At 39.9% G+C, this 25,753-nt stretch overlaps 1 protein-coding gene across 6 annotated transcripts; it reads right to left on the bottom strand.

Annotated features, from left to right (window-relative positions):
* Positions 1–377: 377 nt before the first annotated feature.
* LOC130837377 (zinc finger protein 91-like) lies at positions 378–24,254 on the bottom strand. 6 transcript variants are annotated; one of them, XM_057710261.1, is made up of 7 exons: positions 23,962–24,254; positions 21,949–22,006; positions 7,541–7,629; positions 6,458–6,584; positions 5,773–5,853; positions 5,178–5,260; positions 378–4,689 (listed from the first exon to the last, which is right to left on the bottom strand). In XM_057710261.1, exons 3-7 carry the CDS (start codon positions 7,571–7,573, stop codon positions 2,323–2,325), a joined length of 2,691 nt encoding a protein of 896 aa, XP_057566244.1. In that variant the 5' UTR covers positions 7,574–7,629; positions 21,949–22,006; positions 23,962–24,254; the 3' UTR covers positions 378–2,322. The 6 variants fall into 6 exon arrangements, with proteins under 6 accessions (XP_057566244.1, XP_057566245.1, XP_057566243.1 ...); XM_057710262.1 differs by lacking the exon at positions 21,949–22,006 and having other exon boundaries at positions 23,957–24,254; XM_057710260.1 differs by lacking the exon at positions 21,949–22,006.
* Positions 24,255–25,753: the final 1,499 nt, after the last annotated feature.

The raw sequence follows: 25,753 nt of genomic DNA, 5'->3' as shown, positions 1-25,753 counted from the left end.
TGGCATGTGGCATGGGGTAACAGATCCAATTCTTTTTTTCCTTCCAGAAGGCCAATTGTTGTAGGAAATGCTTATTGGTAAACTATACTTAACCTTCTGATTTGAAATTCCAACTTTATGAAACAACACATTCCTGTATTTAGGAATTCCTGTATATTTGCTACTACTCCTCTTCCTAGTAATATATTTACTTATTTCTACATCATACCCTTTGATTATTATACTTTTGTATTAAGTTTTAATATTTAATGGTAAAAATATAATGGTAGCTAATGTTTGTTGAATTTACCACACTAGATGCTTCATAAACTTTAAACTTATGCTGATAACTACTGATGGTATAGATACAATCATGACTTTCTCTTTTGTGTGTTTTTTGGAACTGCTTTATTGAGATATAATTTACCTACCATACAATACACCCTTTTAATTCATACAATTCAATGTTCTTTAGTATTGACATATTCACAGGCCTGTATAACCATCACAAGTTTAGAATCTCTTCTTTGGTTCTAAAGCAGCCTGTGGCTGTCAAACCCCCCCCCCCCCATTTCCTTCCTCTTTTAGCATCTAAGCAATTACAAATCTATTTTCTGTCTATAGATTTCTACTTTCTAGACTTTCATGTAAATGAAATCATACAATCTTTTATTAACAGATTATTTTCACTTAAAATGTTTTTCAGGTTCATCCATGTTGTAGCATATACAGCTTACATTATCTTGGCTTTTGGAGAATTTCCATGTGAATATGCCACTTTATCACTCACTAACAAAAGCTGGGACTCAACTTGCTTGATGTATCATGTTCAGCACTTACTGATGACACTATCACTAGGAAGCCAAACAGCAGAATAAGCTCAACCTGCAGTAGTTATCTCAACAGGGCCAAAAGGTTGCAGACTCAGGCAACTGCATCAAATTCGGTAGGAACCTTGGGTCTTATTTCAGACAATTAGGATCTATCTAAGGTCATCATCAAAAAATTTAGAAACAATACATGCTGGAGAGGGTGTGGAGAAAATGGAACCCTTCTGCACTGTCAGTCGGAATGTAAATTGATACAACCACTAAGAAGAACACTATGGAGACTCCTAAAAAACTAAAAATAGAACTACCATATGACCCAGCAATCCCACTACTGGGCATATATCCTGAGAAAACCAAAATTCAAAAAGATACATGTACCACAATGTTTATTACAACACTATTTACAATAACCAGGACATGGAAGCAACCTAAATGTCAATCGACAAATGAATTGATAAAGACGTGGCACATATATACAATGGAATACTACTCAGCCATGAAAAGGAATGAAACTGAGTTATTTATAGTGAGGTGGGTGGACCTAGAGTCTGTCATACAGAGTGAAATAAGTCACAAAGAGAAAAAGAAATACTATGTGCTAATGCACACATATGAAATCTACAAAAATGGTACTGAGGAACCTAGTGGTAGGGCAGGAATAAAGACACAGACATAGAGAACGGACTTGTAGACATAGTAAGGGAAGCGGAGGCTGGAACATAGTGAGAGAGTTGCACTGACACACATATACACTACTAATGTAAAAGAGATAGCTAGTGGGAAGCTGCTGCATGGCACAGGGAGATCAGCTCACTGCTCTGTGATAATATAGAGGGGTGGGATAGGGGACGTGGGAAGGAGGCTCAAGAGAGAGGGGATATGGGGATATATGTATACATATAGCTGATTCACTTTGTTGTACAGCAGAAACTAACACAACTTTGTAAACCAACTTTACTCCAATAACAATGTATAAAAAAATAAAATGCTTAGAAAAGGAATTCCCTGGTGGTCCAGTTGTTATGGCTTCCTGCTCTCACTGCCGAGGGCCTAGGTTCAATCTCTGATCAGAGAACTAACATTCCACATGCTGCACAGTGTGGCCAAAATATATAAATAACATTTTTTTTTTTATTTTTAGAAAGATTTGAGGAATAATGAAATGCTTTCCCATATTCCTTACATTTATGGGGTTTCTCTACAGTGTGGATTTGCTTGTGGATGATAACATGTGACAAAGTGGGAAATGTTTTCCCACATATATTACACTCAAAAGGCTTCTCTCCTCTGTGAGTTTTCAAATATTCAGTAAGGCTTGAGGATCAAGTGAGTTTTTCCACATTTGTCATACTTAAAAGGCTCCTCTACAGTATGAGTGCTAAAATGTCTAGTAAGATATGAGGAATTTGCAAAGGCTTTCCCACATTTGTCACATTTAATAGTCTGCTACCGAGTATGAGACTGTAAATGTCTAATAAAATGGGATGAAGAAGCAAAGGTTTTTCCATATGTCTCACTTAAAAGGCTTCTTTCCACTGTGAGTTTTTGTATGTTTAGTAAGGCCTGAGAGTTGAGTGAAGGTTTTTCCACATGTGTGACACTTAAAAGGCTTCTCTCCAGTGTGAATATTCATATGTTCAATAAGGCCTGAGGATCGAGTGAAGGTTTTTCCACATGTGTCACATTTAAAAGGCTTCTCGCCAGTGTGAATTCTCATATGTTGACTAAGGCCTGAGGATTGAGTGAAATTTTTTCCACATGTGTCACACTTAAAAGGCTTCTCTCCAGTGTGAGTTTTTATATGTCGACTAAGGCCTGAAGATCCAGTGAAGCTTTTCCCACATGTGTCACACTTAAAAGGCTTCTCTCCAGTGTGAATTCTAATATGTTGAGTTAGGCCTGAGGAGTGAAGGAAGCTTTTCCCACATGTGTCACACTTAAAAGGCTTCTCTCCCATGTGAGTTTTCCTATGTTGACTACGGCCTGAGGAGTGAGTGAAACGTCTCCCACATGTGTCACACTTAAAAGGTTTTTCTCCAGTGTGAGTTTTCATATGTTGACTAAGGCTTGAGGGTTGAGCGAAGGTTTTCCCACATGTGTCACACTTAAAAACATTTTCTCCAGTGTGAATTTTCTTATGTCGAGCAAGGCCTGAGGAACGAGTGAAGGCTTTTCCACACGTGTCACATTTAAAAGGCTTCTCTCCAGTGTGAGTTTTAATATGTTGAGTAAGGCCTGAGGATTGAGTGAAGCTTTTCCCACATGTGTCACACTTAAAAGGCTTTTCTCCAGTGTGAGTTTTAATATGTCGAGGAAGGCCTGAGGATTGAGTGAAGCTTTTCCCACATGTGTCACACTTAAAAGGCTTTTCTCCAGTGTGAGTTTTCACATGTTGAGTAAGGCTTGAGGATTGAGTGAACCTCTTCCCACATGTGTCACACTTAAAAGGCTTTTCTCCAGTGTGAGTTTTCATATGTTGATTAAGGTTTGAGGAATAAGTGAAGTTTTTCCCACACGTGTCACATTTAAAAGGCTTTTGACCAGTGTGAGTTTTCCTATGTTGAGTAAGGCCTGAGGATCGAGCAAAGGTTTTCCCACATGTGTCACATTTAAAAGGCTTCTCTGCAGTGTGAGTTTTCCTATGTTGACAAAGACCTGAGGATCCAGTGAAGGTCTTCCCACATTCCTTACATTTATACGGTTGCTCTCCAGTGTGGGTTCGCATATGAATATTAAAGAGCTCAGAACCTTTGAAGTCTTTTCCACATTCCTTACATTTGTAAGGTTTTATTCCAGTGTGAATTCGACTGTGAACACCAAAGTGTGAGGACCATCTAAAGGCTTTCCCACATTCCTTACATTTGTAGGGTTTTATTCCAGTGTGAATTAGACTGTGAACACGAAGGTATGAGGACGACCTGAAGGCTTTCCCACATTCCTTACATTTGTAGGGTTTTATTCCAGTGTGAATTTGACTGTGATCACGAAGATGTGAGGACAATCGAAAGGCTTTCCCACATTCCTTACAATTGTAGGGTTTTATTCCAGTGTGAATTTGACTGTGAACATGAAGCTGTGAGGACAATCGAAAGGCTTTCCCACATTCCTTACATTTGTAGGGTTTTATTCCAGTGTGAATTTGACTGTGAACACGAAGCTGTGAGGACAATCGAAAGGCTTTCCCACATTCCTTACATTTGTAGGGTTTTATTCCAGAGTGAATTTGACTGTGAACACGAAGGTGTGAGGACCATCCAAAGGCTTTCCCACATTCCTTACATTTGTAGGGTCTTATTCCAGTGTGAATTCGACTATGAAGAAGAAGGTATGAAGACAATCTAAAGGTTTTCCCACATATGTCACATTTAAAAGGCTTCTCTCCAGTGTGTGTTTTTATATGTCTACTAAGGCTTAGGGAGGCAGCAGGGACTTTTCCAGATTCCTCATATCTATAACATTTGTTAGCAGTGTGAGTTGGTACATGTGCATGAAGGCTTGTTGACTGAATAGCTCTCCCACATTCCTTCTGTTCACAGGGTTTTTCTTTATTCTGAGTTCTCACTTGTGCCTGAAGGTAAGACTCATTAACAAAGGCTCTTTCACTGTCTCTGCATTCTAAGGCTTTCTCTTGTATGCTAGATTTCCGGTATACAATATCCGGAGTCAGCCTGAAGGCTTTTCCACCGTGATTAAAAATGGAACTTTTTTCTCTAGTAAAGGATTTGTTGTGTAGGGTAAGGAAGCTTTTTCCATACTGGTTATCTTCAAAAGTCTGTCCTCCACTTTGAGTTCTCTTCTGTGTCCTAAGGCACAAGTGGTCACTGAAGTCTTTCCCATATTGCTCACAGTCATAGAGTTCCCGTCCGTTGTCACTCCTTACCTGTGGAGAAATGGATGGATGATGATTCAAAGATTTCTCAGACTCATTAACTGACAGTACCCATCTCAAAACAGAAACATCATTAAAATGAGGATGATGATTTTTACCATCTCCATTATATTCGTATACTTCCTGCCCTGTTGATTTCTTTCAAGTTAAAGGATGAAATCCTTCTGCCAGAATCATGTGCCATATATGCTAATCTTAAAAGAGTTCTATACAGTTTCATTGAATTGTTTTGAATACTCAATGTCTAATTATATAAGTGCAAATGATGCCTTGTGAGAATTTTAAAGCAACAAGTTTCAAACTAGGGATTGGATATCCCAAAATTTATCATAATCAGAATTCTCTGACAGACATTGCTATCTCCAGGGTGAATGCCACTTATCTCAAATATCTAACACTTGTGCTCATGCTCTAATGAAAACCCCATTATCTGAATGTGGAAACTAAGTAATATTTCTTTGGAAACTTCCTGATCTTACCATTTCTATCCTATTTGATGTTTCTTGCCCCAAAATATCCTGCTGAATTGGTGACTCTTTGCTTTTAAGTTGCATTTCCCATTCTAAAGTAAAAGAGAATAACAAATTTCAGACTTTGCAAAAAGAAGTATATGGTAAAGGAGTTGAAAACAAGACTCATTTGTATGTGTTTACAACTTAAACACATCTTTTAAAAGGCAAGACAGATTTGAGGAGTTTGAGTAGGTCAAAAATTAAGCAATTTTATATATATATACATATAGAGTCAAAATTCAGTACTTGATTTAAAAGACGAGTCTATAAAAATTAAATATGAAGAAAAGAGACAGAATACTATCAGGAAAGTTCTGGACAAAAAGCATACATCAAAATGATAAAACTAAACAAAAAGAAACAAAAGGTTATTTTGTGAGATCATAGGAAATTCTGAGTAAATGAAAAGGAAGTACATATGAGAAGCTGAAGAATTCACAGAGCATTAGAGACCAATGACCTCAGCCTTCAGAGGGAAAGCACATCTTAACAAGTTTCCTCCTTATATATTCAAAACACACTGAAACTTTATTGACATGGGAAGTTCTTTACAATCACTCACCTTGGAAGACTCCTCTCTCCACAGTCCTCAACTCTTCTTTTTCCAACCAAGAGATCAGAGAGGGTTTCAACGCCTGATAGCCTGTTCATGAGGAAAGATATACTAATGGAAAAGTCTTGCCAAACATAAAAAACCTTCCCAAGAATCAGGTCCTATATCTAATCAGGTCACTAGAATGAATGTGGTAAAACTATTTCGAAAGAGATAAAAAGGCAAGTATCCCCTCTCTCTGTGTCTCGAAGAGACTATATCTCTGGCCTGTGAAACATATGTTCAGACCTGTATGTACATTTACAAAGCACTTTGACTTTTCTTAAAATGGGAAATAATGTAAGTGCTAACAGAGATGTTTGTTCTCATGGAGAATCCACTAAACTAGTGGTTGCCAAGTTTTGGTGTCTATCAGAATTACGTCCAGTGTTTGTTAAAACTCAGATGCCTGAGCACAAATTCCAGAGTTTCATTCACTCTGACAAAGGTGAACTCTTGAGAATGCACATTTCTAACAGAGTGATGGTAACGCTGATAGTTCTAAAACCACAGTTAGAGAAACCACGCTGGATTAAAACTCATTCATGTAGAGACTAGTGTCTGCTATTTTCCATTGTGTTCAGATTGACATCACACATTCTGGAACATAGAAGGTACAGCACATGTCTGTTCCATAAGAGGATGGCAGCTGTACCTGCTGTGGTCAGGTTGCTGTAGTTCTCCAGCATCACATCTCTGTATAACTTTCTCTGAAAGGGGTCCAGTAAAGTCCACTCTTCCTGGGTGAAGTCCACAGCCACATCAGTGAAGGTCACTGAGCCCTAAACCATTACACACATAGTAGCTTCAGTAAAGTAAGACCTCCACCAATGTTCCATGAGGAATGAGGATGGGAGACCCAATATTAATAGAGGGTTTCAAAGTCTCTCATCATTTCCCCCAGGACACAACAGTCTTAGGTTCTCTTCTTCCTATCTACACTCACTCATGATCGATATGGAACCAGTAACACAACCCTAAGCAAATTACAGACACTTGTACAAGCTGACGAATAAATAAGCTGACTGAGAAATACACACTCTCATTCCTTACCATGTTAGAACAACAGGCAAAATAAAAACCATGCAGTCACAGGGCTTCCCCAGTGGTCCAAGGTAAAGAATCTGTCCTGCAATGCAGGGAAGCAGGTTCAATCCCTGGTCAGGGAACTAAGATCCTACATGCCTGGGGGCAACTAAGCCTGTGTGCCACAAGTACTAAGCCCACGCACATCAAATACAGACCATGTGCTGCAAACTACAGAGCCCACGTACCACAACTACAGAGCTCACGTGCCCTAGAGTTGGTGTGCCACAACTAGAGAAGAGAAAATCCCACACACCACAACTAGAGAGAAGCCCACGCAATGCAGCAAAGAGCCCACGCACAGCAATGAAAGGTCCCACCCACTGTAATGAAACATCCCACATGTCACAACAAAGATCCCACATGCAGCACCTTAGACTTGATGCAATTGGAAAAAACAAAAAAACAAAAACAAAAAGAAACACACAGTTGCAATCATAACACTATATCAGGAGGTAATTACTGAAATACTGATATTATCAGGGTAACCCCTCATCAACATGAGAGCTTCCAATTTGTGAAAACATTCAACAGGGACTCAGACAAGCTTTATTTCTTTAAGAAGCTCTGGAGACAGATCTACCTAGAAGGAAATGTGTCCATCCAGTGGACACAGTATGTCATTTTGTAGAAGGATACACTTTCTTCTTACCTGAGGACAATTTGTCAAACACTCAACTACCATCTTTTATACATCTATCTTTTCCTCAGGAAGGCAGAAAGAATCCTTAGAAAGAACACCTAGGAGAAAACAAAGAAGGCATGAGAACCCAGAGGTGACCATAATTCCCACATTCACTGCCTGGAAGTCACTCCACTCTTGCTCAAAATTCCCGAGTATTCCTGCACACTCAGGAAATCTCACACAGAGAGCAAAGATGGTGAAGTAGGAGAACGCTGAGCTTACCTCCCCCTCAGGAACACATCAAAAATAAATCTGTCTACATGTGGGGACTTCCTTGGCTGTCCAGTGGTTAGGACTCGGTAATTTCACTGTAGGGGCTGTGGGTTCAATCCCTGGTCTGGGAACTAAGATCCCACATGCTTATGGAGCAGCCAAAAGAAAGAAAAAAAGAAAGAAAGAAACATTTACCTGTGAATATGTGGATCAAGTCTGACTGAAAACAAAAAAAGCAAACTGAAGACTGGCAGAAAGACTCTTCCACAATCAAGGCTGTGAAAAAAAAGATCCACACAGAGTCATATAGGAAAGTGGGGAGAAGCGATCAGGTTGGGAATCTCCCTCCACAAGCAGGGGCACAAAAGAGGAGGAGGAATACCATGGGCTCAAAAGTTTGAAACACAAATTGGACACCAGAAGGTAAGTCCCCTTAGCTGGTTTGAAAACAAGTGGGACTTACAGGAGAGTTGTAAGAATCCAAGACTCCACTTGTGATGAGTGTGCAGTTTGCTTACTCCCAGGAACAAGGTGGAGGAAGCAGATTGAAACTGCCTGGAGCTCTGGCCAGTTTCCCACTAGGGAAAAGTCTGTATTGCCGAGGAGAGTGCTCACCAGGGGGATGTAGCAGAATTGGACCAAGCACTGCATCTTAATGGAGTGAGGGAGGCCACTGCTGGCACTCATGAAGGCAGCGGATGGTGAGCTATCTGGACCTCCCACTGGCTTGCTAGACAGTCTCAGTGTGCACCTGGCCCACAACAGCCCTCCTGCTCCAGCGTTGCTCCCTCTGGGGCAGAGGTACCATTTCTGGGAAGAGGGAGAGTGCACACTTGGAGGGAATGGAACCAACTCAGACCCAATACTCAGGCATTCTTCTTCCAGCCCCTTGGGACCTGCCCCTGCCCCTGTCAACAGGGCAGTGATAGCCACAGAGCATAGAAGAAGCTCACACATGGCTCTGGCTCTAGCCCCTCTATCTCCAGCCTCACTTCCCAACAAGTTGATACCTGCCAGCACACCCTGAGGAAAGACATAACCTGTGCTCACTTCAGATCCAGCTCTCCCAACAAAGCTATGGGGCACACACAGACAGCATAGGGACCATCCCACACAAGGACACACCTTCCAAGAGGGGGTAGGTAATTGTTTCACTTAATTTCACAGAGTCAGAGAAAGGTAAACAAAATGAGAAGACAGAGGAATTTGTTTTAAACAAAAGAACAAGAAAAAAACCTTTGATGAAACAACCAATTAAACAGAGAAAAGTAATATACCAAATAAAGAGTTTAAAGCATTAGTAACAAGAATGCTAACTGAACTTGGGAAAAGAATTGAAGAACACAGTGCGATATGTAACAAAGAACTAGAAAGTATAAAAAAGAACCGGGGCTTCCTAGGTGGCGCAGTGGTTGAGAATCTGCCTGCCAATGCAGGGGACACGGGTTTGATCCCTGCTCCAGGAAGATCCCACATGCCACAGAGCAACTAAACCCATGCACTACAACTATGGAGCCTGTGCTTTAGAGCCCATGAGCCACAACTATTGAGCCCATGTGCTGCAACTTCTGAAGCCCACACACCTAGAGCCCAAGCTCCACAACAAGAGAAGCCATGGCAATGAGCAGCCCACGCACCACAACGAAGAGTAGCCCCCACTCACTGCAACTAAAAAGAAAGCCCGCGCACAGCAAAAAAGACCCAACACAGCCAATAAAATAAATTAATTAATTAGAAAAAAAAGAACCAGTCAGAAATGAAGAATACAATACCTGAAATTAAAAACACACTAGAAGGGATTAACAGAAGATTAGGTGATATAGGAGAATGCGTAAGTGATGTGGAAGATGAATAACAGAAATCATCCAATCAAAAAAACAAAAAGAAAAACAAAATTAAAAAATAAGGACAGTTTGGGAATTCCCTGGCAGTCCAGTGATTAGGACTCAGTGCTTTCACTAATGTGGGCCTGGGTTTGATTCCCAGGCAAGGAACTAAGGCCCTGAAAGCCAAGTGGCATGGACAAAAAAAAAAAAAAAAAAATCAGGACAGTTTAAGGAACCTCTGGACAAGAAGCATTCTAACATTCTGATGATAGTATTTCCAGAAGCAGAAGAGACAGAAAGGGGTCAAAATTTTTTTTGATGAAATTATGGCTGACATCTTCCTGAACGTCAACAAGGAAATACACATCCAGGTACAGAAAGCACAGAGTCCCAAACAAGATGAACCCAAAGAGATCCACATGAAAATATATCACAATTAAAATGCAAAAGTTATAGAGAGAATTCTAAAGGCAGCAAGAGAAAAGCAGTCATATGCAAGGGACCCCCTTAAGGCTATCAGCTGAGTTTTCTATGAAAACTTTGCAGGACAGAAGGGCATGATACATAGAAAGTGCTGAAAGGGAGACACCTACAACCGAAGATACTCTATCCAGCAAGGTGATCATTCAAAACTGAAGGAGAGATAAAGAAGTTCTCAAGAAAGCAAAATCTAAAAGAGGTCATCAATACTAAAACAACCCTAAGAGAAATATTAAAGGGTCTTCTCTAAGTGGAAAAGAAAAGGCTACAAGAAGAAGAAAGAATGCATAGGAAAGGAAAGTCCCGCTAGTAAAGGTAAATATATAGTAAAGGCTGTGGACCAACCGTTTAAGTAAGCTAGTACAAAGATTAAGCAGAACTAATAATTACAACAATCAGTTAAGGGATAAACATGAAATATGCCATCAAAAACAAAAACTGCCAAAGAAGGGAGGAAATAATGTAGATCTTTTCAAATGTGCTTGAAATTAAATCACTATTGGTTTAAAACAAGTAGATCTAGTTACAGGTCAACATATGAACCCCATGGTAACTAGGATTAGTAAAGCTAAACACACAGAGACTGAAATTTAAGGATGGGAAAAGAAATTCCATGCAAATGCAAACAAACAAATAAATCTGGAGTAGCAATACTCATAGCAAACAACGTAGACTTTAAAACAAAATCTAAAAGAAAAAACAAAGGGCATTGTGTAATGATAAAGGCATCAGTACAGGAAGATGTAAAACATATATGGAGAATCTAAATAAATAAAGCAAATACAGACATAAAGGGAGAGATTGACAATAATACAATAATAATAGGGAATTTTTATAACCAACTTATATCAGCAGACAGATCATCCAGACAGAAAATCAATAAGAAAACAGTGGTCTTAAAAGACACATTAGCAGTTCCACAGTGGCACAGTAGTTAAGACTGAGAGCTTCAGGGCCTGACCGGCCCGGGGAAGGACAGAAAAACTTGAGAATGTGATTTAAAGCTCCTTCATTCTTTAAGATTGATTGATTGATTGATTGATTTTATTGGCTGTATTGGGTCTTTTTTTGCTGTGCGCAGGCTTTCTTTTTTTAGTTGCGGTGAGCGGGGGCTACTCTTCATTGTGGTGCACGGACTCCTCATTGCCGTGGCTTCCCTTGTTGTGGAACATGGGCTCTAGGTGCGTGGGCTTCAGTAGTTGCAGCACATGGACTCAACAGTTGTGGCTCACGGGCTCTAAAGTGCAGGCTCAATAGTTGTGGCTCACAGGCTTAGTTGCTCTGCGGCATGTGGCATCTTCCTGGAACAGGGATCAAACCCGCGTCCCCTGCATTGGCAGGCAGATTCTTAACCACTGCGCCACCTAGGAAGCCCTAAGATTGATTCTTACAATGCCCTTTTATAATCTTGATTGCAAGCTAGGGTAATGATTATTTGGGACATCACAAATCACTGAGTTAAGAAATTCCTAAACTCTGATGAATATTATGACCCTTCTGGGGAATGATCAATCCTTAATCCTTGGGCTAAAGTCAGTGTTTTTAGTAATCAATCCATTGCTGTTGTAAAGTCCTACTGTTAGAGGTAACTAGGTGGGGGTTATTATTAACTCATCTCATTTTAGGGTATATAAGACACATGTACGACTCCATAGTGGGTCTCTCCACCCCTTTCTTGTGTCTGTGCCAGAAGCTATTGTACTTTCTCTCCTTAATAAACTGTTACTCTGCTACTTAAACCTGAGCAGTGGCTTGTTACTGATCCCAGGAGAAATTCTGTTCTTCCGGAGATCACAAATCCGCACCCCTAGACAGATTTCATGGCAACAAGACTCTGAGCTCTCAATGCATGGGGCCCAGGTTCAACCCCTGGTCAGAGAACTAGATCCCACATGCATGCTGCAACTGAGAGTTCACATGCCACAACTAAGGGGCCAGCAAGCCACAAGTAAGGAGCTGGCCAGCCATAATTAAGTAGTAGGTGAACCACAACTAAGGATCCCACAAGCCACAACTAAGGAATCCACCTGCCACACTAAGACCCAGCACTACTAATGGAAAAAAAAAAAAGGGCACATTAGGCCAGGGATTTCCCTGGTGGTCCAGTGGCTAAGACTCCATGCTCCCAATGCAGGGGGCCCAGGTTCGATCTCTGGTCATGGAACTAGATTCTGCATGCCACAACTAAAAAAGATTCTGCGTGACACAACTAAAAGATCCCATGTGCCGCAACTAAAGATCTCACATGCCACAACTAAAGATCCTGAGTGCCGCCACTAAGACCCTGCACAGCCAAGTAAATAAATAAAATAAATAAATATTATTTTTTTAAAAATGACACATTAGGACAGATGGACTTTATAATACCTATAGGACAGTCCATCCCCAAACAGCAAAATAAACATTCTTTTCAAGTGCACATGGAACATTCTCCGAGAGATGACATGTAAGCTCAACAAATTTAAGAGAATAGAAATTATATAAAGCATTTATTCTGACCACAATGGTATGAAACTAAAAATCAATTACAGAAAGAAAAATGGGAAAGGAACAAACATGTGGAGACCAAACAACATGCTACTACAAAACCAATGGGTCAATGATGAACTCAAAGAGGAAACCAGAAAACACCTCAGGACAAATGAAAATAGAAAGAAAATGGCCCCAAACTTATAGGACGCAGCCAAAAACAGTTATGAGGGAACTTTATAACGGTATAGGCCTACCTCAAGAAACAAGAAAAATCTCAAATAAACAACCTAATTTAACATCCAGAGGAATTAGAAAAAGAAGAACAAAGAAAGCCCAAAGTTAGCAGAAGGAAGGAAATAAACATCAGAGAGGAAAGAAATAAAATAGATCGTGCCCCCAACCCCTGCCAAACTAGAAAAGATGAGTGAAACCAAGAGCAAGTCTTTTGAAAAGATAAATAATGTTGATAAGGCTTTAGTCCAGCTCATTGAGAAAAAAGGGGACCCAAATAAACAAAGTAAGAAATGAAAGAGGAGAAATTACAACTAATATCACAGAGGTACAAATAATCATAAGAAATACTGTAGGGGAAAAAGGAGAGAACACTATTGGACAACCTAGAAGAAATATATTCCTAGAATCATGCAACCTTCCAAAACTGAATCAGGAATGAATAGATAATCTAAACAGACCAATTACTAGTGTTGAAACCAAATCAAAAACTCCCAAAAAAGCAAAAGTCCAGGCCAGACATCTTCACAGGAGAAATCCACCAAACATGTAAGGAAGACGATACCTTTTTTTTTTTTTTTTTCTTTTTTAGGCCGCACGGCACGACATATGGGATCTCAGTTTTCTGACCAGGGATCAAACCTGCGCCCCCTGCGTTGGAAGCATGGAGTCTTAACCACTGGACCACCAGGGAAGCCCTGAAAAGTGAAATATATTATTCAGTCTACACACTTAAGCTTCCCTTCATAGGTGCAGGAGAAGTTTGAAGCTTTGGGCCGCCAGTAGGGATCTTTATTCTTTTAGTAAATAACCAGGAAGTTATTAACAGTACTGTACAAAGAAAATGTCTAGGCATTATAATTAAACATTCCTACTGGAGAATATAAGCAATAATAACTGATGCATCAAGACATCACTGATATGGGAAAACAAGAAGGTAAGAAAATAACACACACACACACACAGAGAGAGAGGGAGAAAGAAAGCACATATATTCTGTTGATCCATAGGCAAAATAATGAAACAAAAGGAAAATAATCATTGGTTCTTTCACATCTGACTCAAAAAGAAAAAAAATATTTCAAAGCTTCTATAAAAGAACTCAGAATATGTTAAAGAATTGAGAAGCCCCCACAGGTTTTGGCTGGAAACAAACAGGTCTGTGCTCTACCCTGGCCTCGAGAAAAGAGCAATGTCCTATCATACATTGTCCAACATCTGTCTATTTTTTGAATCTTTTCAAACTATTCATCAGTTCTACTTTCTACCAAATTCATTTTTATGTTTATTCATTTCTTCCACAGACTTCCTTTGTGTTCCTCTCTCTTATAACATTCTGTGTTTAGGGTTAATTTCTTTTTCTTAAATATCGATCAAACAAAGACCAACAGACCAAATGCTAATGTACAAAATGGTATTCAAATGATGACAAACAATGAAAGTTCCACAGATATAACTATCAATGAAACAAATTCATCCTCACTACCTCCACAGTCCTTATTCTACAGTTGAAAAGAATAAAATTCAAAACATAATGGTCGTTAAAAAAATGTGTGCTTAGATTCCTAGGATAAATGTACTTACTACTAGAGGTCTCACACTACAGATCCCTGGTCTGAATGAGCCCAAAATGTCTTTGGTCAGGTGGTTTCTAATAGAATATGGCACTTTCCATTTATTATAATTGGATATAATTAATGTCCAATCAAATACAAATAGATCTCAAGTATTTGGTGGGTAAGTTTTGACAATTGCATATACTCATGGGATCACCTTTCTATACAAGGTACTGAACATAGTAATCTCCCTGAAAAGCTTTCTTGCCCCTTCCAGTCCATTCCTCCCCCCTCAATCCCAGACAAGCACTTTCTTGTTTCACTCAGTTACTAGATACACAATGCAATATGTGTATATTAGGCAGTTTCCACATTATTTTCAAATGTATATACTATTTGATTATCCTCTAATGTTTAGTAAAACAGTATGTGCAAAACTTATTAAAGTCTCCCAATAGAACCGTGGATTTGTCTACATCTCCTGTTGATCAGTGTTTGAGATATTTGCAACAATATTACTGAGGGGATATACTTTTTATTTTTGAACTTTTGGAGAAACAGAATCTTTTATATGATGACCTTAGTATTTGCAGCAATGGTTTTTGACAATGTTGCCTGACTTTAGGATCAGATTTTGTTGGAGAGTTTTTGTTTGTTGGGTTTTGCACATCATGGGTAATACTCTGTCTGTTTTGGATGTCAATGTCTGACAGTACAAAGAATAGCACACAGTCAGGCCCACTGAAGTCACTCAGTGGTTGGTCATCGAAAAACACCAGAGATCCTTCATATCTGTCTTTAAGCACACCTAGATTATAGCTAAATAACTGTACACAACACAATACATATTTCAGTTTTCAGAAATGTATTTAATTACTCTAAGAATGTATGGGTAGGAAGTTCCTTGGCAGTCCAGTGGTTAGGAGTTGGCACTTTGACAGCCAAGGCCCAGGTTCATTCAATCCCTACTCTGGGAACTAAGATCTCTCAAGCCACAGCTTGGCAAAAAATACAAAAATAAATAAAATAAAATGTAAGAGTGGGAGGAACATCATCTTCTTCTCAGCACTCACACCTAGCTTGTTTCCCACGGCCTCCTTGTATGGACAATTAGTGCTCTAGGTCTTGCACTGCCAGTGGCACTCCGATTCCCTCGCTACATCTTCTTATCAGTCATGGCTCTTCTGCATCCCAGAGGAATGCTTCTTCCTTACTCAGAGACTGTTGACTAGCTCTGGCCCTGGCAACCTAGAAAACTTCTTCACCACTAAACGGCCTGCCATGCCCCCTTCTGCAGCAAGGTCTGAAGTCCAATCTTGGGGAGATAACTGCCCTAGAGTTTGGCCTTCCTTAGGTACTCTCCATGAACTCTAGGATATGAGTTAGAATTCTCTTTACATCTTTGTATCACAATTCTCCACTTTAAGTGTGATTTCTGCCTCCTAAGTTCATACAAACTCATACAGAAGTGAGTACACTGATCCCTGCAGACAAACTAGTAAAGATAAGATTTGGAATGTGTTTGGTGGAGCCCTTGGACTTAAGCATAGAGCTCAATATCTTGCCACTGGAAAAGACATTCACAGAATTAGAATTGTCAAGCTATCCCCTATGGTGATTATGGTACAGCTCTTGCCTTGGGAGACTAGGCAAATGCTACACTTAATGGTACAACAATAGTGATGATTAAAATGCATGTGGTGAGAGATGGATGCTTTTAAGTATAGTTGCTCAGGAAATGACAAGTTCAGATCTGCTACCTTGAAGCTCAAGTCACATTCTGAGACCAGAGAGATTCTATGACAGGTTAAAAACTCATTTCATGTGGTACCACAAGGAAGATATTGCTAAAAGTCATATGCAAGCTTTAATTATTCAACAGAGTCAGTCTCATGAACTTTTTCCTGTGAAAACGAGGGTACTAATCAGGGAAGAATGAGACAGGAAAACTGGCATGGGGACATCTACATGGACTCAGATGAAACACAAAATCCTGAAACCCCAAAACATCCTGAGCCTCCTTTATCATGGAAGTAGCTCGTCTTTAGGTTTTTGAGGAAACTAGCCTTTCTCTACTTGATAATCTCACTTGGAGCAGATGCCTTGGAAGGAATGCTCATTCTCAAGACTGACCACAATCAACTGCTGTTCTCTCTAGACTCACAAGTAGTGCAAAATCCAAAGGGACAGATATGCACCATACGGCAGGAGAAAATAGCTTACATACAAAAGAAATCCACTCTGCAAATATGTGTCAGAAGAAAACAAGGAACATGTATAGGAATAGATTCTAAGGTTCTTAGACAAAGAAGATGGGAATATAATCTTAAAAAGCCGATTAACTGACATGGTGCACTTGTTAGTCTGCATTAATATGTTAGCCCATGGCCTTGGAGATGGTTCTAACAGCTTGCTTTGTTGAATGGCTGAAATTTGGACTCAGTGGTACCCTACACTGAATGAGGTTGATATCAGTAACCAATATAGAAACTATACTACAGGGCTGACTTCCCCAGGCAGAAGTCTTCTAGAGAGGATCCAGGACCTCTCTGAGGTTAGACCCTCTGCTAACTGGCTTAATGAAGTATGTGACCATGTGGGTAGAAACGTTTTGTGGCCTCTATGAGCCAAGGGTAGCCTCAAGCTGGCACCAGAAAGTTATTCTACAGCAGTAAGGAAATGAATTTTGCAAGATACCCAAGTGACTATAGAACAATTGCCTTCCCTGGTTAAGTTCTAGTTAAGTTTCCCTAATTAAGCATGATGAAAAAGCAATTCAACAAATGCTTTCACTGTAGTGTGGAGAGAGATCCTGAGAAGAGTACCTCCCTAAGTTATATCTGGACTCCTGACCCAAAGAAACTGTGAGATAATAAATGTGTGTTGTTTTAAGGCTCCAAATTTGTTTTAACATGTTAGGCAGCAATAGATAATACACCTTCCCTAATGAGGTCTGCATCAGACGGCCATGCTCTTTTTCTTTTTTTCTTTTCCACTATGCTGCCTTCCAGGATATTGAATACAGCTCTCTGTGCTATGCAGTATGACCTAGTTGTTTACCCATTCTATATATAATAGTTTGCAGCTGCTAATACCAAACTCCCAATCCATCCCTCCCCCTCCCACTCCATCTCATGGTAACCACAAATCTGTTTTCTATGTCTGTGAGTCTGTTTCTGTTTCACAAAAAAATTCATTTGTGTCATATTATAGATTCCACATATAAGTGATATCATATGGTATTTGTCTCTCTGAATTACTTCACTTAGTATGATAATATCTAGGTTGATGCATGTTGTTGCAATGGCACTGTTTCATTCTATTTTTTGGCTAACATTTCACTATATATATATATATATATACACACACATACATATATCTCACACATGTTCTTTAACCATTCATCTGTCAATGGACACTTAGGCTGTTCCCATGTCTTGGCTATTGTAAATACTATTGTTATGAACAGAGGTGTGCATGTGTCTTGTTGGATATATGTGCAGGAGGTGGGATGCAGGATCATACGGCAACTCTATTTTTAGTTTTTTGAGGAACCTCCATAATGTTTTCCATAGTGGCTGCACCAATTTACATTCTCACCAACAGCATAGGAGGGTTCCCTTTTCTCCACACCCTCTCCAGCATTTGCTACTTGTAGACTTTTTAATGATGGCCATTCTGACTTGTTTGAGGTGGTACCTCATTGTAGTTTTGATTTGCATTTCTCTAATAATTAGTGATATTGAGCATCTTTTCATGTCTCTATTAGGGTTATGATCCCTTTTATGCCTGGCCTCTTTCATTCAACATTATGTTTGTGAAGACTGTCCACACAGTTGCATCAACCTTTGATTTCTTCCTTCCATTTGCTTCAGAGATTTCAAATAGTATAAGTATACCACAATTTGACCATTCTTCGGTTAATCCACATTTGAAATGTTTCCCACTTAGGATTCTTTCAGATAATACTGGAATGAAAAGTTTTTACTTTTATCTTGATACACATGTGCAGGCATATATGCAAATTTTAAATTCTTTTCCAAGGAACTCGCCACATTCTCACCAACTTTATCTTCAGAACCTTCATCAATGACTTGACTATGTCACAACTAGTACACTGCAACCAAGAAGTGGCAAATACACAGGGTAATATGGAAATTGCCAAATCACATGAACACTTCAGTGCTTTCTGGCAACCCACGTTGCCAGGGGAATCTGCTCCTCATTTACCTATGGAGTGATCCTAGTCGCCTAGATCCATCAGTGTCTATAAGGAGTCAACCAGGACTGGTTACTCTGGATGAACCTTTAGGAAATCAGAGGCCTCTCTGGAGTAGGAAAATGTACCTCAAAACCACTATATGTTTATGAAGATAAGCACTTGCTCTGATTATAATAACAAAGTGAATTTTCACAGAGAAATTTTTCAGTGCTCAGCCACTGATTCTTATTAAATTGTTGAATGAATTTGTTGTGTATAAAATTAAATCATTCATATTTTCTCTTATTTTCTCCTAATCCACAGCATTTAGAAAGGCACTACTTGCTTCTCCTGTCAGTTGTACACTGAAGATTAGATTCTCCCTCAGCATTTTTCCCAACCAAGTAAAATGTCTATACGGTCAAATCTGGGAGTAACCCTTGATACACTCCCCTCTCTCACTCCAGAAATGTAATCAACCAAATATAGAACTCTTTTCCTACCTCCTAGTCCCCTCACATCCAACATGGTTAACTCCTATGCTTGTCTTTTTATCACTTAAATATCACTCTTTTCTTATCTTCAACTGCTCCCACATAAAGACAGAGAAAATAATATGGTCCTCTACTTTAGCTCCAGCACTTAATAAATCTTAACAATACATTTATTTTCTTGGATAGATGGTTGCCTCCTCCAATAGATTACAAGTTCCCTAAGAACAGCCCTAGGTTGAATATTTTCACTAAGCGCTAATCAAGCATGCATGAATTGAGGGGTATATCCTCTAGGAAATAAACACATGGAAGGAAATGCCCGGATTCTTTCACTTTCTCCTTCTACAAAAACTCTCAAATCATTTCATCATTTTCTTTCTGTAACAATTGTGACATCTGTATTACCATGATTGTGTTTTAAAACTTAATTAACATAAGATTCTATCTTGACTGCATGCCTTCACTCTCATCCTTCCAAAATTCCTTTCCCAAAGTAGGAGTTATTGGATTCTATTTCAGTTGTAATTGACATCAAATCACTTCCCTGCTTAAAATGTTTCAGAAGTTTCCTTGGACTTTGAATACTATCTAGAGTATCTCATTCCCAGTCCTCTCCATGCTCTCCACTCTAACTTCCACCATTCTCCCTTCTTCTTCTGCCAAAGCACCTTCTCCATTTAAAAAATAAAAACAGTAAGCTACCAACTATGCAATATTTTACTCATGAAGTGCCTGTCTCCTGTGATTTGCTCCGCAATCTACAAATCCTCACTCTAGCTCAATGACCTCACTACATAAATCCTACTCATGCTTTATTTCACAACCTAAATATCAATCCCTCCCAGTACACAGTAACACCTCAGAGTAAGACACTCATGTTCATATTAAAAAACTGCCAGTTTTCATCTTCAATCTGAATTCCTAGATAGACAAAGTAAGACCCATGGTGGCAATATTACATCTCTTTTGATGACCATTGTTTTCCTGTCCCTGGCACACAGCCTGACTCATTAAAGGAATTCAACAACCATTTCTGGATTGCCAGACAATTTGCCATTCCCCACAAAAATGTTCCAGTACAGTACACACAAAAAGAGGAAACCAAAAACAGAATTACAACATAACAAAAAAATCAGGCTCACATAAAATGTCTGGCCACAATATAATAGAAACCAAAACACTGTACTTCTGGGAAAAGATTTCTGTTATTTTTACTCAAGATGAAAAGTGGATACGATGTTCTTTTTGAAAACAAATGCCATGAAGTTTAAATAAAATTGTCTCCTTATGTTTCTTCATAAGAAATTCTTGATATGCTTTTAAAAACTGGATCAGCAACTGAAAAATGGAAAAAGATCTATGGAAGGGAATTGATAATATCCAGCAAAAGTATATTTCTCTTTGACCTACAAGAACAACCTGGGAAGCTCACCCTGGAAATACACCCCCACAAATGTGACACAATATATACACCAGTTTACTCACTGCAAGTTATTAACAGATGCTAAGTCAATTGTTACATTGTTGAGGAACAAGATATTTTGGGTATCAAAGTATCATCCCATACTCGATTTTTTTCCTCAAAGAGAAAACTGTATATTTAAAACAGACTGCTCTAGTAATCACTATCATAAGCAAGGAATCAATCTTCTCATTACAAATCAAAGGATAGCATACATTTATATCTTCCTGACAGAATGCAATTTGATGGACACATCACCCTCAATATATCCTGAACATATGTTGAACTCCTATACACCAGGAGTTGGCACATTTTGGTCACAGGCCTTTATTTCTGTAAGTAAAGTTTCTCTGGAACACAGCTTTGCCCATGGAGGCTCACCCAGTACAAAGGCAAAGCTGAGTAATTCCACACCTACCTGGACCTTTTCAGACAAAAGGTCTGCCAACCTCTGCTCTGGATCCAATTGCCATTTCACAAGAAATATTGATACAAGACATGGAGGAAACATTTAAACACAGCCTGAAAATAAAACCTGAACTACTGAAATGTGTGACTTTCTCAAAGAATGGTTGTGACTCTTCAAAAAGTCAATATATTGGACACACAATATGAACTGATCTAGTATGAAAAAGACTAAAATACATAAACAATCACTACATATAAACCTTGACTGGGTCATAAATCCAAAAACAACCAAAATCATATTTTGGAACAACATGGAAAAGTTTAGTTTTTACATGCAGTAGGCAATAGATTACACTATTATCTCTAATTTTTGTGGGCAAAACAGTATTGTGCCTTTAGTAGGACAATATCCTTATCTTTAAAAGATGCAATACTTAGTATTTAAAGCTCAAATATCACGTATGCAATTAATTTTCAACTTACTGACTCTCAAACAGTTCACCATACAGTGCATTTATTTATTTGAGAGAGCAAACAAGCAAAATGCTAAATAAAAATAAGTGAATCTACTACAGTGAACATTCATTGTACCACATGTTCAGATCTTCTGTAGGTTAAAGATTGTACGGAAAAAAAAAATAGGGTGCGGGGAGACACATGTAGTCCAGACATCCTGTTAATGGTAATCTCAATTATTCTAGAACCAATGTACTAAATCCTCCCATCTTTTTCTCCTTTTTCTCCTGTTTGAACTCTGTGGGCATGTGCCAGTCTACGTTCAGATGACAAGATGGCTAAGTATACTTGCTTTTGTTGATATGAAACACTTATGGTCTACATACATTCATACTTATATACAGAAATTAGCACACCACTGATACCCAAGAAAGCATCTCATCTTTCTACCGGTATATACTATTCAAAAATAAAGAACATGCAAAGATGAAGACAAATTCTCAAATGAAATGTTGCATAAGGAAAAAGGAGGCCCCGTGAACCAACTTTCCGTTGCCAGACAAACATGTTGCTCACCATCTGGTTCTACTAGGATTGACTCAGGGACCAGTGTAGCGGCTGACCTTCACACATCCTAAAAGGAATTCACAGCACAGGTCAGAAATGAGGCATTCTGTGCTCTGGGAAAACTAGCAGAACCAACATGTATTCAGATAGTTAGGTATTTTCAGAAGAAAATTTTATGAACCCCAATTCTTGCATCTTCCTATACTTAGAAACGCACTAAAGCCACTGACTAAAATATCTCTTCCTCCTGACTAGTAGCAAACTTGTGCCAAGATGCTTAATTATGTGAAATAAAATTCATACTTTTGGCAAGACAAGAAAAATTTAGCATAAAAAACTCTTCTCTGCTCTTTGGCATCCCCTCTGCCCACACTGTGTATTCTGTACCTGCATTATGCAGTGACCAAACCTCCCCCATCCACAGGAATACCTGCTCAACCATAAACAGCAACATTCTCCAACATCAAGACTACTCCTTAAAAGATAACAATCTTTGAGCTTGTAAAGGATCACATGACCCATCCCGATGGTATGGCAGATGGCACTTCAATCTGGATTACATAAACTGTCAATAATACATCATTTATGGAGTTCCCTGGCACTCAGGGGTTAAGACTACGCACTTACACTGCAGGGTATGTGGGTCTGATACCTGCGTAGGGAACTAAGATCCCACAGGCTGCGAGACTCAGCAGGAAAAAGAAATAATGTACAGGGATTCCTAGGTGGCGCAGTGGTTGAGAATCCGCCTGCCAATGCAGGGGACACGGGTTCGATCCCTGCTCCAGGAAGATCCCACATGCCACGGAGCAACTAAGCCCGTGTGCCACAACTACTGAGCCTGCGCTTTAGAGCCCGTGAGCCACAACTATTGAGCCCATGTGCTGCAACTACTGAAGCCCACGCGCCTAGAGCCCATGCTCCGTAACAAGAGAAGCCACGGCAATAAGGAGCCCACGCACCACAACCGAAGAGTAGCCCCCACTCACCACAACTAAAAAGAAAGCCCGCGCACAGCAAAAAAGACCCAACACAGCCAATAAAATAAATAAATAAATAAATTTTTAAAAAAAGAAGAAATAATGTACAGCCCTCTGTCTCAAAAAACTTATGTAAACTGAGTCTTGACTTCTAACAGGCAAAACCCTTCTCAGACCATTCTGAGATGCTCTCCCAGGCTTATAATTCTCAAATTTGGCTCAAATAAAATTTTCCAATTCTTTCTTAGATCAACTGATTACTTTGCCATGGACAATTATACATACCCTTCTCAAAAATCACATATATACTAACATTCCCCCCTTATCTCTTCAGAACAATTTCTTAGAGCTATCTCAGAGGCTAACTCCTGGGCAACAGTCCTCAGTAAGACACTCAATAAACTCACCTCACAACTTTTACATTTTCAAGTGGACACTGTGGTGTGCTCCAAGAGCAAAGAACATGATAAACTCAAAGGGACAATATTGCCAGAACAAAGAGTTATAGGATTCCTATCACTCTGTAAAATGCAACAATTGCAATGTCCCAAAACCTTCACAAACAGCATGCAATGTCCCTTGCCAATCCCATACAAGAAAAGATATTTGCCCCATTTTTCTCCCACTCAGCATACTAAAAGTAAACATACTCTGCCTAATCAGTAGATAACCGCAGGTTCCCCGGCAATATAAACAGGCAAGCAAGGCATACACAGGGTCGACTTTCCCTGGCTACCAGGAAGTCGGCCTGCTGTTCTTACAGCGGCCCTTCTCTCCAATAAACGCTATCTTCCTTGCATTCTGTCTGTCTGGAAATTCTTTCCCACCTGGTGCTCCGACCAGAACAGACACCCTCATAATCACAGGAACACGGCATAACACAGCATGATAAAAACATTCGTAATAACCAGAAGGCACAGGGGCCTGAGCAGCCTGTCTGGAACAGCGGATATTCACATCCTCATGGACTGAAGTCACAAAGGCTTTCAAATAGGGAAGCACAGTGAACGACAAAAATCTCGCAGACCCCCTCTTACCGTACCTAGGACCTCGCTGAAGGTGGGGGGCTCAGGTCCGGGCTGACATGAGAGGACGGGCCAGACCTGTCCAAGGAAGTGCCTCAAAAGCCTGGCAAACTTGTCCTGAAAGGCTCTCCGTGCATCTGAGACTCTCCCTTAACGGGGCCCTCACCAAGGACACGCTGCAACGCACTATGACCTAGGCGACTCTCTCCTCCAGGCGCGGACCCAAGACGCCACTTCCGCTTCCTACCTCGGCCGTGGGGGCCGGGCTCCGAGGGTGGGCGGTCACCCAAGTTGAACATTTGCAGAAGGGAACCTGTAGTTCTTCCCCACGTTTCAGTTGAGGGGCGGTGGGATAGGTTGCGTGCGGGATCCGGAAGCAGAAACTCGCCTACTGGTGGAAGTTGAGCCTGGAACCAGGCCTGTGGGTGGGGCTACGGGCAGAGGGCGTGGTTGGTCCCTAACAGGAAGCGGAGTTGGAGGTGGCTTAAGGCCAGGGAGGGAATTAGAGGTCAGAAGGAGAGATTGGAGGTGGGTATTCATCCCTCAAGATGCTCCTCAAAACTTTTTCTGCCTGACTGTCTACTTCGTGTGGCCCTTAGAATGATTCTTGCATATTGATAAGCCTGTCAATATATAAGATGGTCTATCTCCTCCGTTCAGTGCCGTATTTAACCTTTATTTCCCCCTCCCCCCTTTTTTAATTTTAATTCCTTTATTGATGAGTGGTGCTAAATCCCACCAAACCCTTCTGAGATACATCATATGTGTCTCAGAACTTTCCACTCAATAGATGAAGAGACATCAGCTCATGCTTTGTATGGGCCAGAGGTGGTCCTAGAGAGATTGGCATCACCATGTTTCTGACTTGCACATTTCTGAATATAGACCAGATTCCCTCAAATGTCCCATAGTGTGGGTATCAGAGAAGCTTCAGAGCAGAAATCAGGAGGTATTTGGCATGAGACTGTGGCAAGGTGCTGTCCAACTGGAGCTGGGCAAAGCTTGCCACTGCTTCCATTGAAATAGTTATAGCAGACATGACTCAAGTAAAACATGAGGAAAGAGGATTTTGAATTGCTGCCTGTATTACTTTCTGCAATAACAAAATACCAGACTGGGCGACTTTAACAATAAAAATTTATTTTCTCACAATCTTGGAGGCTGGAAGTTCAATATTAAGGTCCTAGCAGGGTTGGGTCGGGCTGCTTGCTGCGCAAAAAGCAATGATGAGGCAAGGTTGGTGGAAAGGAAAGTTTGTTTTACTCTGAATGCCAACAACTGGGGTGGAGGGCAGACAACTATCTAAAGGTCAACTCCCCCCACCCCCATGACAATCAGGTGGCAAGAGCTTTTATATAGAAGAGAGGGGGCTACATGCAGAAACAGTACAGTCAGCTCTGACAGTCTTCTTGAAATTGGTCATGTGCTGGTCAAACCAAAGTCATCTTGATTGTTTTAAATACAGTTAATCTTCAGTTCCAGGGTAGGTTTCTTCCCATTTCCTTTGATGGCAGTTCTCAGAATTGTGGCAGTTTATGTCATGGCTACACTCTGGTCATCATGTAGTTAACTTCTTCCACTTGGTGTGGGGTTCCATTGGGAGACTGGGATTGCCATATATACATTACTAATAAAAAGCATCAAATTTTACACTTTAAATATATGCAGTTTATTGTATATACATTATATCTCAATAAAATTCTTTAATTAAAAAAATGTATATGGAAAACAAGACATTCCAAAATGAACAGGTAGATTATATACATTATTCAAGTTTCTTATACTTGCAAATGTTCAATTCATATAGCT

This window comes from Hippopotamus amphibius, chromosome 15 (assembly GCF_030028045.1).
Source record: "Hippopotamus amphibius kiboko isolate mHipAmp2 chromosome 15, mHipAmp2.hap2, whole genome shotgun sequence".
Classification (NCBI taxonomy): Eukaryota; Metazoa; Chordata; class Mammalia; order Artiodactyla; family Hippopotamidae; genus Hippopotamus; species Hippopotamus amphibius.
The sequence above is the reverse complement of the archived record's forward strand: the minus strand, read 5'-3'. Positions and strand labels throughout refer to the sequence as shown.

What these genes read in the sequence shown, in the direction of transcription:
- LOC130837377 (XM_057710262.1), bottom strand. Translation starts at nt 7,573, where the DNA reads ATGGTAGTTGAGTGTTTGACAAATTGTCCTCAG. An exon ending in GTTTGACAAATTGTCCTCAG is followed by an intron (nt 6,585 to 7,540) that starts GTAAGAAGAAAG and finishes GTAATGGTTTAG; the next exon opens with GGCTCAGTGACCTTCACTGA. An exon ending in CATCAAATAGGATAGAAATG is followed by an intron (nt 4,690 to 5,177) that starts GTAAGATCAGGA and finishes ATTTCTCCACAG; the next exon opens with GTAAGGAGTGACAACGGACG.